Here is a 13,547-nt window from a genome sequence, read left to right on the forward strand (position 1 = left end):
GACTGATTTCGAGAAGGGAGAGTTGATATTCTTCAAACTAGCAAGTCTCCAGATTTTCTTCTACAATTTGTTTCGAGGTTCTCGAAAAAAGTTCTCAACAACATTTTCTTGAATCCAAAGGCTTGAAATACATGAATTCTTCTTGCCCGGGAAACGCTTTACCATCAGACACTAAAGTGAAGGAAAAGATACATAGACGAAGAATATTTAAAGGGGATCATGTTACAGGTTGAGCTGTCCAGCAAGTCTGTCAGCAACAGACCCAAAAGGTCACCTACAGGCGATCATGGCCCCTCCCTTAGTTCAATAATCACCATAATTCTGTTGCGAAAATTAGATTGAGAAGGAAATTACAGTGAAAGTGGATACAGACTCAATAATAGATGACCGTTTTTAGATGAACCACCCATAATTTTTTTTGTAACGAATCACTGTTGAAACACAAGTAGATGCATGAAAACAAAGGGCCATGCAAGTCATTCCATGATGGCAAACGCTGGTATAAAATAGTGTTGACATTTCACACTCGAAAAACTTCTAGCCTTTCTCCCTACAAAAAATAAGCCATGAAGGTCGATTGCAATGCCAGTACATCATAAAGTAACTTGGTAAAAGAAAGTCCTCCCCGCCTACACCTCCATTGCAACTGTGGAGTTAAATCCTGATATTGAAGTAGTCTTGGTCGAAATGATGCAACCTGACATAGCCATCTTCACCGCCACTTGAAAAACTGTAGAACAAATACACAAAGGAAAAAGTTAGATTTATGAAATTTTTAGGTCACCATTTGCTGTTGGTATTTAAGTCAAGTCACAAGCCACAAGAGGTCAACAGATATGTACCCCTTCATGCCTTCAGTTATATGCCTAAAGTCTCAAACCAATATAGTAAAAAACACAAATAGAGACAAGAATGTACTAGAAATACGTTATCTAATGAGAAAAACTACACTAGCTACACCAGTATATGTCACTATACAACACACCCAATCTTTATGCTTCAAAGGGAATTGTGGAGGACTTCTACTCCTAAGATCTGTATGCCTCGAACTTCGACTGCAAACAGCCGGCAAGTTGCTGCAGCAACGCCGTGAAGCACTACCATAGCTAAGGCCTAAGAGTTTCGAATCTTGACGGTGATGCATTACCTGCTAATAATTTAGCAAGTCATTGCGCAATAGGTCAGCAACTCATCAGTCGAGCTACAATAGCAACTACCAGCACGGGATGGATTGAGCTATGAATGTTTTAAGCCCGGTGTTTAAAGGTCAACAGTCAATAATGATTACTCTACAACTAATTTTGTCCAGTTATGTTCTATCTTGTTAACTTAGCTAAACATGCGTCAAGGCCGCATTTTATTTCCCCAAACTACTTGTCGGAATCCCTACTTTTGTCTCCCAACAAAACGTGTAGGCGTGCACCATTTTTGAGAAAACAAAATATGTCCAGCTATGCACCCACAAAAAAACCATATCCACAGTTTTCAAAACAAACCGGGAACCAAAATTACTCCAGCTTTGGTAAGGCCATCTTAACAAGCTACTACAAGTCATAAACTTCCAAATCCTTAAAAGAGAGCTGTAAATGCTATAGAAGGAAACCCTTCCAATAGAAAAAGTTCCAACAAGATGGGCACAATGACACAGAAAAATGCATAATAGTTGACTGCCTTCAGATGACTACATCATCAGACAGAAACTATGAGAGGTAGGGAAAAAATGTGTGTGTGTGAGAGAGAGAGAGAGAGAGAGAGAGAGAGAGCGAGCGCTACATAGCTTACAACTTGGAACGTTCACATTAGAACAACAAACACAAAGAAAGTTTGAGTGACAGTGGACAGAATGCATCAACATGTAAACAAAATAAACTGTCACTCACTAGACAAAAATTATAGGAGCACTAGACAATAGACATTAAAATTCATCTTTCACGAGTTTAAAAAATAATCTTGAAAATAAGAAGCACCAGAACTCAAAGAAACAATACCTTTTACCATCTGGGTTGAATGCCAAAGCATTTATTGGTCCGAAGTGACCTTTCACGCCACCTATTTCCTCTTGAAGAACCTGGATAAAAACAATGGGCATATATGCCAATTAGAAAGGTAACAAATTTTTTGAGCTCCTATTCGCTTGCAAACCAAGTCATTGATCAATTTTTTGAGATGTCAGATATTTTTGGCTATTAGGGCGGTGATATTTTTGGCAATTAGGGCGGTGTATAAGCTCTTGATTGGTCTCTTTTGGTACTGTCGGCTGATTGGCTTTCTGTTCTTTGCTTTCTTTTGTACATGAGTAGCATCCCATTGATGCCTTTTAAATAAATTTAAATAAATTATCATCTATCCGGAAAAAAAAATAAAAAATAAAAAACCGAATCCTTAGAAATACAAGTTTACCTTATCGTAGAATTTGGCTTCAAACTTCCCTGCACGGTGGTCAGTTGTTGTGACAGCTGAAGCATCCTGACCACCTCCAAGGACCACCTGGAAGCATCATATGTACAAGACCTTAATTAGTAAAACAAAAGAATACAAGGTAAATGGAAAATAAACCCATGAGAGACCAATTCTACTTAGCACATCCAACATAGTAAGCTATGGTCACAACATGCTAACGCATAGCGTAGCGGATGCAAAACTAATGCTGTGTTTGGATTTGGATTTGAAATTTTTTTTGAAAAATAGTAGGGGTAATAAGTAGAGAGAGAGAAAGAGAGAAATGTTGGAAGTATGAAGAATTTAGGAGATCTAGGGGGTATTTTTTGAAAAATGTTTTTTGAAAAACAAAGAGAACAAGGCATAAGAAAGTGCAATATCCAGCTTGGTAGCTAAGGCATTTCAGTGCCATAGACAAAAGAAATGAACGAATGACAACGAGGATGGTGAGGATATAAAATGGTTTTACCAGATTATGTACTGGTATTGAACTTTAGTTCCTTCCATGCAGTATTTCAACTTTACAAATGCACAAGCACAATTTAAGTGGGAGTCTAATCATAATTTCAATGGCTCTTTAGAATAGCTCAAAACCTCGAGCATGGACTCCACTTTTGAGAGGAAGGCAGTGCTGAGCATTTACTCAAACATTGAGAGGATTGCAGAAGATCATTTAGCCTATAGAATTTCTGAAAATTTGTAAGATTAGCACAGCAACTTCAGAATGGTGGATGCCTAATGAACACTTCATCCTCCAAATACAAAGTTGGGAGTAAACTAATATTTTCCTTTCGAAAACAAACAGTGCTTGACAGAAAAGGAAAAACAAAAGATAACAACGAAACTTTGGAGAACATGCATCAGTTTGCAAGCATACTACGACACGGGAAATCATAGCACCTATAAGAGCGTAATTGTCATGCTTAAAATAAGATGGTACGTACATGATCCAGAAGTGGAGACATGGCAACTGCATTGACTGGTCGTTCCGTCACATAGGTCTTGATAAGTGATAATGATCTGGTGTCCCAAAGCTAACAAGTTGAAGAGAAAAACCAGTATAAAAAGAGATAACAATTGAAGATAGGTGTTAAGAAGTGTCAAAAAGGTTAGCACTAGTTAGCAGTATACCTTAGCAGACTTATCTAGGGAACCGGTGAGGAAATGTGAGCCATCTGCAGACTTTGAGAGAGAGGTAATTGTTTTCTTGTGACCAATTTCCTTGTCAGACTCTTTAAGCAATTTTCCTGTCTGTCAGTTCGTAAGAAACAATAAAAAACCTCAACTTCAGGAACATTAACAAATAAATGTCAAGAGTCAAACAAAATGCATAGTACTGCTTCGAAATAAGAAGGTAGAAATAACTGCAAAGCAGCAAAGGTTTAACCATCAGAAATTTATATGTCGTTGATACACAACAGAACAACAGACTTGCAAAGCAGCAAGGTTTAACCATCAGAAATTTATATGTCGTTGATACACAACTGAACAACCTACATGCAAGATGCAGTCCTTCTTGATAAATATATAAAACGCAGTCACTGACCTCAGAATCCCATATACGAATTACAGCATCTTCACCGGCGCTTACAATAGTTTTGTTCAAAGGTCCCCAAACAGCTCTATTTATTCTTCCCTGGGGGCCCTTGAGTGTAAGCACAGAATCCCCAGTCTCTACAAATCACATAACAATCTAGTTGGACCAAAGGAATCAAATAGGCATTTAAGCATAAGAAGCACCGGAAGACCAAATAGATACCAACAGACAGTAAGTTGATGAGTAATAAGAATCAGTGACTCAATCAGAAAAGAATACAAAAAAAAACAGGTCAGTAAGCCTCTTCTGGACATTTATCATTATCACTTGTACCGTCATTTATCATAAAAAAACAGGTAATCATTTACTTGATTTTGTCCTAACAACATGAATCATAAAACAAGTATAGACTTGCCAATTAAAATTCAAGGTGTGTACAAAAGGTTGAAATAATCCATTCCTTACTCCCCCATTGACTACCCAAAAAGGCTTACACCCATGATTATATGCTACACGCGGGACCATGTCAGCTGCAGTTTCCTGATTTCCTTCAGTAATTTTCACCTTATATTCTGAAGTTCATTTTGTCTCCCCATTTGGTATGTAAGAAAATGCATAAACAGCCCATCTTACGCGTTTGCTTTGGACTACAAAACCTCAGGGTTGGCTCTGGAAGAAACTATGATGGAAGCAGAAGAAATCAGACTAAAGAAGAAGTTGCAAGGGGAGGAAGAGAGAAGAATCTGAAGGAGGAAAAGAAGAATCTAAAGCTGCAACTCTAGACATGTTCAGATGCAGAGGTGTAGCAGCAGCAGGAAGTAGAGATGCAGAGAAGAGAACGAAACAAGCTGCAGACAAAGGGATAGAGGAAAAGAGAGCAACGTGAGAAGCGGGCACAGAAAAAAGGGATGGACGAAAGGAGAGCAATGTGAGAAGAGGGCACAGAGAGAAAGGAATAGAGAGGAAAAGAGAGAAACGTGAGGAGAAAGAAGTCAAGACATCATAGAATCATTCAAAATCATCCAGAAAATATCTTAAGATTTCTTTAAACTCATTGAGAACCTCTTTCCCCTTTGTCGAAACTCTTCCTCTCCGAAAACAGTAAATAAGTCATGTGCACAATACATTACAAGAAAGGCAAAAACAAAAAAAAAAGAGAGAGAGGAAAGAATAGATAATAGGTCCATCTATACAATTTGATGTAGTTGTTTCCCTATTTCAGAGATTCATAATGTCCCAAGATTTCTTTTCCTTGAGTGACCCCTTACTTTTATTTCTTAGGGTTAAGGAGTAAAACATGGAAAAATCTTTTTGCAAAGACCTTTCTAATGCTTAAATCTTAATAATGACATCACATGTAAATCAAGATTGAAAGGGCTTTCAGCATTCCTAAGCTCGAACCAGACAAAATAGAATCCCATCTGTTAAATCACATCAACCAGGTAACTAAAACAGCAACAGGAAAAAGAGGGTAATAAGAAATTACGTTCGCTAGGATCCCTGGAAATGCGCTTAATGTGAATAGCAGAAGGCAATTCCATAAAGGGGTCCGTGGTGATGACTGCAAGCTTATCACCAACACCAAAATCTACTGCTCTGGTTGGAGAATCAAAATTGAAAGTGAAAAGCTGTGCTCCAGTTTGAACATTCCACAGCTTTGCAGTCTGATCGGCACTCCCAGTAATGAGCAGCATGGAATCCCCTGATACACCAAAGTCATGAAAAAAAACCATGTTCCTTTCAGACTTCACAACAAATAACTAACAGATGTATCTCAGATATTAACAAAAACATCCAAAAGACTACAACATACATAACTACCACAAAGAATAGAATCCCGGATGTGTCTGAGAAGCTGCTATTTAAAGTCAGAAACAACTTAAAGAATCATCTTTCACCAATCTTACAGCGCCTTTGGATTGTGATTAAGGGTGTGATAATAAAGGGGAGATCTTTCTCCCCAAATCACGCCATTATTTGATGAGAACGGGAAAGGAGCCAAGAAAAAATATCATTTTTGTATCTTTCTCTCCATTTCTCACCAACATACTCAATCCAAATGAGCGATTCGGCAAGATCCTCTAATCCTTTATTTTTGTTTCTTATGAAATCCCTCAATCTAAAGGGGCTGTAACGAAAATATTCCATAGACTATAACTACCACATAGCATACCAAAAACTTAGAAGGCTTATTAACAGCTGATTCTGAGAAGCTACAATTTCAATGCTTTTTAATTATGCTTCAAAGAATCATCTTTTACCAATCTCAAAGCTTGACAAACACCAAATATATACACATCGCATTTCCCATAATAAACCAAATCTGTTATTAAAAAAAACCACAATACTTCCGGAAATACAAACAAACGCATCAAACAAGGCTCCAACACAATACATATTTAATACACAATCAAATATCTGCATATATAGATATATACATATATATATATATATGAAGAGATATATAGATGAAAAATGGTGGGACTTACTCGAGACATCGCAGCACCATACGGCGCCGTTATGGCCGCGGTACGTGCCTAGGCGCTCTCCGTTGTCAGCGAACCATACTGTGGGACTAAGATCTTTAGCGCAAGAGAAAAGAAGATCGCCGTCCCTGTTGTACTTGAGGAACGTCAGTGGCCTCTCGTGGCCTTTCATCAGTATCGGCCTCATTTTCACAACAAATTCAGGTCTGTATTTGTCCTAAAGTATAGCCAAAGTAATCTTCTCTCGCTCTTGGAGTGTATATCTATCTACCCAGACGCTCAGAAAAAACCCTAGAGGATGCGAAAGCTTCTAGGCTGTATTGGTAGTGGAAGAACCCTAGCTGAGAGAGACGGAATAAAACTAACCGACGTGATAGTTTAGTCCTCTAATTTTTCTTTATATTTCAATGCGACTCCCAAACTTTTATGTACTCTTCATTTGACTCCCAAAGTCAGTCAGAGGGGCGAAAAGAAAGCAATAGCAGAGCTAGAAATTCTAATTTTTTTTTACATCATCTGAAGGCAAAAAGCCTAAATATCAGAAAGTGAGGAACCCAATGGAAGTAAAGAGGTTGAATCACTAGAAAGAGCCTTCTTAGCACAATTATGTGTGGCTTGATTACAATCACGTTTGACAAACTTAAATACACAAAACCATAAATGAGTCTCTAAGAATTCTACAATCTTGCACCAATATGCCAATGTCGGACGGCAGTTCTATTGTCGCAAGACAGCTTCGAACAAATGACACATACAAAATTTCAAACATTGTCCACTAGTTGGGTTAGGTGTGACTAGCACCGGAGTCAAAATTAATCAAAACGATTGGGGATAGATTACTCGGTGTAAAGGTTGTCTAACACCTGCGAACCTAGATGATTGTACGACTATTGGAGTTATTAGTGCAGCAAATCCTGAGTTGGACATTTGGAGAGTGGACTAAGCCGTGAAGTTGCGGACCGAACCACTATAAATCCTTGCATTTAATTTCTCTCTTCCCTACTCTATTTATTTTCTGTTTTGCGTATCTATATTGCATGAGAAAATTGATCTATCCTTGAATAATGAGTTGTGGTAGAACATCTTGAATAATCAGTCAATTAGGGGAAGTGCTACAATACACACCCCTTATTTGAGTGTGTATCATATGCACCTTCATTGAAACACACTAAAATGTTATGATTCCCAAAATGTTATGAATATATTACTCAAAAGTTACGAATCATATGATGAAAAGTTACGAATTTTTAGTATAAAAGTTACGATACGAAATAAAATGTTATGAATGATCGGTCCTACAAGTAATTTTTTTATGAGGTGGCACAATATGAACCATACAATAGGTGCATATGGTACACACCTTAAAAGGGTGTGTATTGAAGACTTCCCCGTCAATTAGATTCATATATGTAACTCTAGAAATCTGCATATTAGTTCTCTGCATTTAATCTTTGTTTCTATTGGAGCTTGCTCAATCTGTTGTGTTGATTTGTTTGGAGCTTTGCTCAATCTGTTCCGATTATTGTATCTTTATGCTATTCTCACTAATAAATTTTAAATTATGCATTGTATTTGAGATACACAATTCATCCCCTCTTGGATTGTTATTTGGACCAACAATCGGTGTCAGAGCGAGGTTATGGGTTCAACTCCTAAGACCTAGGAGAGATTGTTGGCTTTATGGGGGCCATCATCAACCCTATTACTTATACTTGAGACGCCCCCTGCTGACGCGAGGCAAGCAAAGGGAGGACCTATCGCCTAGGCCTCCACTTGTCGGTGTTGTATGGGCAACATTGCGAAGCGACTTCATGTTCGCCTGTCGGTTAGCGCATGGCTTTGCGCTGCCCTTTAAAGATTAAGTTGTCCCTTTCCCTAACAACAATTGCTTCTAGATGAGTCGGTTAACACATGATCCAATACTCTCTTTGTTCAATAAATATGGTTGTTTTATTTGATGATGGCGCATGGAAATAATACTGGGACTTTATCGATAGTCGACCTTACACATACAAGCGGATCAAAAAAAAAAAAAAAAAGACCTTACACATACATGCCTTATGACTACCAAGCCTATTCAACTCTGCTCCAAGCCAATCCAAACAGAAATTTGGCTATCGTTTTGGTTGTTCAATGATCTTTTCACTTTAATTTTGTCGTTGCATACTTGCATTATGACTTCGTCAATGCTACTAGTAATGAATCCTTTCCCTGAAAAAATAAAACCGGTTCTAAATGTAGTTTTCTACATTTTTCATATCCTAAGATGAGAGTTGTTTGACTTCGTTTTAGATAAGCAAGGGGTGTGATATATCTCTAATTTCTCCTTTAGAATTGGACTTTTTTACTTAAAAGGATTTCAATTTTACTGCCTCTATGATCCCATAACAATTTAACATTTTCGGCATAGCTAATTTTCCTAGGCGTTGAACAGATTGAGCAATTGTTCGTTTGTATGATCGTAAAACCCTTTAAAAAGGCTCCTTTCCTTTAGAGAGGAACAACTATGACTAAGAGGATCATCTGGACATCCAAGCAATCAAACTAGGTAAATAAAACTCAAGCTAATTAGCCCACCAACTTTATGGTAGCCTTACACCCGTTTTAGGTGATTAATATCGAGAAATATACACAACTTAATTGCTAAAAGCTAAATCTGAGCTTGCATTGCATCCCGAGATCAATTGGTGTGGCTCCCTGCGAAGTATGCCAGAGGTCCAACTATGGCAGCATTGATGTATGTTGCAGGCTCCGAATGACTGTAGTCTGTCCGATCATCAGGGTAACCATCATTTTGATTTGGACCTCCAACAATGGCTCCGGTTAAGACATTGGGATTAGGGTTGGCGGTGTAGAAGAATGGTTGGAAACCGCCATCGCAACCAAAGGATTGTGGGTGTGTTGATACAGAGGGTATTGAGGATCCTCTATGGTGAATTCTCTTTGGATAATATGGTCCATATCCTACCATGTAAGACATTTTCAAAGGGTTCTCCCCCAAAATGTAGATAACGAAATTGAGTATTCTATTAATCCAGGATTTCATTAGAATTCCCCAAAAGAGTCCGGATCCCATAACAGAATTAAGTATTGTGTTAAGTAGTTTATAAAAAAATGAAGTCGATTTCTTCTTCTTCGAAGTCGATTTCTTCTTCTTCGAAGTCGATTTCTTCTTCTTCGAAGTCGATTTCTTTTTCTTGTTCTTCTGAATCGTCAAAAGGAGCCGCATTTGGATTCTTATGTGGCATTTTTGTTACCTCCACTGGTTTTTAGGATAAAAGTCCACCTGAAATGTCCAAGGTTTAATGATAAGAATGAATGATATTTGTATAAATAACTGACGCGACAGAGTTCACAAAAATTATTCAAACAATATTGGAATCCGGCACTTTGACATAGAGTGAGGAATCTCGAGTTAAATGTTTTTTAATACAGTATGTTCCTATAAGTACCTTCTCCAATTTTTCAATCATCATAGTAATAATATGTTATTCAAAGCTCCAAAAGGTTATTGTCAATTTGTAAATTCTTCCTCGATAAAGTAGATGTACAAATATAGGAAATGAACACAAGAAAATTGGCAAATTTGAATACTAGAGAGCGACTTGCCTGTTTCTTTGCTAGGGCTTTTAGGGTATTTGCAGTCACATATAGACTCTCACAGTTGAAGGTGTGCCTTGAGGCGGACATGTACTTGCCATAGGTTGTAAGCAAGAAGGTTATGGATGTCACATATTGGAGATTACTTTCACCTAGCTTGTACATCAGCCCTCCTGCATTCAAATTTAAGATCACGACTATATCATCCCGTACATTGAAAACAAAAAGGGGTGTATTCAAACATTTATAATCTATATAGATTCAAGCAGCATCACACATTAACAACTCAAAGCCTCAGGCCGAATTTTGCAATTGGACTTTCATTGGATGGTTTCATAGCTTGGGATTTTGATAAAAGTAAATTCTCGAGATCTGGACCTTAGGTGAGAAGCTTAATGGTTGAGACAACTCAGAAAGAGGCCCATAGGTTGAAATACTACTTGATATGAAGATTAAAACTAATGCTGTGGCACTGTCCAGCAATGAAATTTTAGAGTGGGCAATGCTATTACCTTGCGTATATTGTGTGCTTGAAGAAGGAGAGTTGGGTAAAATATGGCAAATGAAATCTTCAGCTTGTTGTCTAAACCGCTCAAAAGCCTTGTCATTTTCCACCAAGGCATTCTGCAAAAAAAAAAAACACAGACCGGATTAATGATGTCTAACGGATGAAATAAACAAGACCGGAATAATTCATATTTTCAACCCCAATCCACATGTGTGCTTGAGCTAAATCAAGAGGTTTCTTTTCGACAATTTACCCTTGAGAGGAGCACGCGAGCACCCGCATATTTGTTATCCCAACTAAAAAGGTCTGTTGCATCATTTGCTCCCAAAGATTGTATGAAATTGAAATAAGAAACATCGTGTGTTGCTCTTAGTAGCCATGTAGCTCCCCACAGCAACTCATCCTTGGATTCAAAAAACAAAAGAAATCAGAAATCAGGGGAAGAATCAACCGCAGGCCCATAAGATAATAGAATCTTCTGGCCCAATGAAAGAAGCATGTAGTCCAAGCCCAAAAAAAAAAGATTAATAAGCAAATGATATGTATTGTACTTTTGGCTTACCTTATACCCAGAGTATGAGCAATAAAATGGGCAAACAGCAGATCCAAGAGAGTCACTGTAGGCACCTCTATACTGCATAGCAAACTGCATCACATTCTTTGCTGTTCTCAAAAGCAACCTTGCATATTTTGGATCGGCCTTCCGGAAAACCATGGAGGCGGCTGCCAGTGCAGCGGCCATCTCCCCGGCCACATCCGAGCCGGGACTGCTTGACGAGACCCAGTAGACAGACCGAGCCGTGTCCATGTCCTCGGGCCGCTCCCAACACTTGTGATCCGTATTAGGGTCGCCCACGCCCACGTAGAGCCTACCGGGTGTGGCAGTGGCACACTTTAAGAGGTAGTCGGTGGCCCACCGGATCGCGGCTCTTGCGTTTCCTACCTCTGGGCCCATCTTCCTCCCGTACTCTAGTGTGGCCCATGATAACATGGTGGTGGTGAAGGCCATTGGAAAATTGAACTTCACATTGTCTCCAGCATCATAGTAGCCCCCACTCAAATCCACCTGGAAATCACATTTTAAAGGGAGCTAATTAAAGTTTATGTTATTAATTATTTTATACACTACTTTGCTAATACATTAGGGTTGTGGAATTAATTGGTAGTAGTGAACTGAGAAAAACATGGTAACAATGGCACCTCATTTTATTTTATTCTTGATCGTCGAAAATTAGTATCGTTAAAATAGTTAGATTTAGATTAACACATAATTCCTGACCTCTTTTCTCCTAACACCTAAGTGCACTCCTGATCCAATTGGACCAAAAGCTTCTTTGCAAACGAAGGCGCCTAATTGGACTAGTGAAATACAATAATAAAATCAAGGTCTAAGGTGGATTTCAATCCAACAGAAGTCAAAAAAGATAAATTATTGAGTCTAATCAGCTCCAGAGGATGACAAATGAGTTCAAAATGAACAATGTTTGATTGAAGAGAATAAAATACAAATTACAAGGACATTGGCCAGGAAATAAAGCCAAAGCTAGGGTAGGGTAGGGTAGGGCACAATTTGGCTCTTCTTCATTAACCTAAAAATTCCCTATAGACGTAATTTGGGGCAGCTAAAGCTATTGTCTTTGAGTACACAAAATAACAAACGAGAAGGAAAGAATACATAGAAGGGAGGGGCAGAGCTTTAGGGAGGGCCAAAGCAACCATTATAGTTTTGAGCTACAGCCACAATTGAGAGTAGCCCTGCCACTTCCTGTTACTCAACATTAACAAACATTCAATCATATTTATTTTAGGCCCCTTTCAACTAACTAGAATAATTTCTTAAATTAAATGTGATATATTATGAGGGAATAACCTGTCTCGTAAGCATAAATAAGTACTAAAAAAAAATAAGGACCTTAGCGGAACGGGACCTTAGTATTGGCCCATAATTGGAGGTCCTTGCCATCTTAATTAAATGTCCCAATCCCTAATTTTTATACAACTGTGTTTGGAACTAGGGGAAAGTTGCCGATAAAAAAAAAGCCTAGGGGAAAGTGAGAAAAAAAAAAGATTTAAGGACGAAAATGGGAGGAAAATGTATATATGGTGTTTCTTTTATTCCCATAATCTTAAGGAAAAATTACTTGAATTTTTGCTATTTGTCCCATCTTTCTTTCCAAACCAAACAGTGGAAGATGAATTTTTAAATTTTCTCTGTTCTTTTTTTCCATAAGTTCTAAATAAACCCTAAACATGTAACTTACAAACAGCCCATTTACTACCTCTCTCAAATATTTTCGTGAAGGATGGCAAGAGAGAGTTATATGCAAAAGAGGAGGAGATGGAGAGGGGGACGAGGATGAGGCATCATGCGTGTTTTTGGGTTCAAAAGTGCCAAAAATGGTTGTTAATTAAACATATAGTTAAACGTAAAGGTGAACATACGTACATTGGCGAATGAACCATCGGAGAGGCCAGAACTAAACCTCCAAGACATTTCTTGGCCTCCGGGGAGCCTCCCTGATCTCTGTCCTTGGAAGAACAGAATGGATTTGGCCAGGGCATCTCTGTAATTAGGATTCCCTTGAACACTAGTGCCCCAAAACAAGAATGTGAAAGAGAACAAGAAAACAGAGAGGCAGAGGGAAGAAGCTAATCCCCTTGTCAATGCCATTTTTTTTTTTAACTCTGAACAATAATAATGAGGTTTAATTCTTCAAGAATATTGAGCCCCTTATATAGGAGGGAAACCCAACCGCCACCAACGCAAAATTAGGCTTTTTCCCTCCCTCAAGATTCCTGTTGGTGATTATTGACCATAATCCTAGCTGTTCGTATTAAATTGACGGTTTAATCTAGCTATGTTTGGACATGCTTTTCCCTTTTTAGGGTTTGTTTTGTTCGTAGTTACCCTAATATCTTTTGGAATGTTTTTAAATTTCGTTTCGGCTTGATTTAGACATTGAACCAAAAAAACAGC

The 13,547-nt window shown here is 38.3% G+C and overlaps 2 protein-coding genes across 2 annotated transcripts; both read right to left on the reverse strand.

Moving 5' to 3' along the window:
- Window positions 1-390: 390 nt before the first annotated feature.
- Window positions 391-6,809, reverse strand: LOC131311027 (eukaryotic translation initiation factor 3 subunit I-like). The gene is made up of 8 exons (XM_058338340.1): window positions 6,466-6,809; window positions 5,463-5,678; window positions 3,986-4,113; window positions 3,571-3,690; window positions 3,384-3,473; window positions 2,401-2,487; window positions 1,989-2,068; window positions 391-730 (listed from the first exon to the last, which is right to left on the reverse strand). Exons 1-8 carry the CDS (start codon window positions 6,647-6,649, stop codon window positions 655-657), a joined length of 981 nt encoding a protein of 326 aa, XP_058194323.1. The 5' UTR covers window positions 6,650-6,809; the 3' UTR covers window positions 391-654.
- Window positions 6,810-8,920: 2,111 nt separating this feature from the next.
- LOC131310881 (endoglucanase 9-like) lies at window positions 8,921-13,428 on the reverse strand. The gene is made up of 6 exons (XM_058338132.1): window positions 13,017-13,428; window positions 11,133-11,636; window positions 10,824-10,973; window positions 10,575-10,686; window positions 10,072-10,235; window positions 8,921-9,475 (listed from the first exon to the last, which is right to left on the reverse strand). Exons 1-6 carry the CDS (start codon window positions 13,239-13,241, stop codon window positions 9,143-9,145), a joined length of 1,488 nt encoding a protein of 495 aa, XP_058194115.1. The 5' UTR covers window positions 13,242-13,428; the 3' UTR covers window positions 8,921-9,142.
- Between the last annotated feature and the right edge of the window lie 119 nt (window positions 13,429-13,547).

This window comes from Rhododendron vialii, chromosome 12a, assembly GCF_030253575.1.
Source record: "Rhododendron vialii isolate Sample 1 chromosome 12a, ASM3025357v1".
Lineage (NCBI taxonomy): Eukaryota > Viridiplantae > Streptophyta > Magnoliopsida > Ericales > Ericaceae > Rhododendron > Rhododendron vialii.

Bases quoted from the DNA above. Each gene is read 5' to 3' on its own strand.
- LOC131311027 (XM_058338340.1), bottom strand. From the start codon at position 6,649: ATGAGGCCGATACTGATGAAAGGCCACGAGAGGCCACTGACGTTCCTC. The intron at 5,679-6,465 runs GTAAGTCCCACC...TTGGTGTATCAG, and splicing joins ATGGTGCTGCGATGTCTCGA to GGGATTCCATGCTGCTCATT. The intron at 2,069-2,400 runs GTAAACTTGTAT...GTTTTTATCCAG, and splicing joins AAGCCAAATTCTACGATAAG to GTTCTTCAAGAGGAAATAGG.
- LOC131310881 (XM_058338132.1), bottom strand. From the start codon at position 13,241: ATGGCATTGACAAGGGGATTAGCTTCTTCCCTCTGCCTCTCTGTTTTC. The intron at 11,637-13,016 runs GTACGTATGTTC...TGTGATTTCCAG, and splicing joins CCGATGGTTCATTCGCCAAT to GTGGATTTGAGTGGGGGCTA. The intron at 10,974-11,132 runs GTAAGCCAAAAG...TTTGAATCCAAG, and splicing joins GCTCATACTCTGGGTATAAG to GATGAGTTGCTGTGGGGAGC.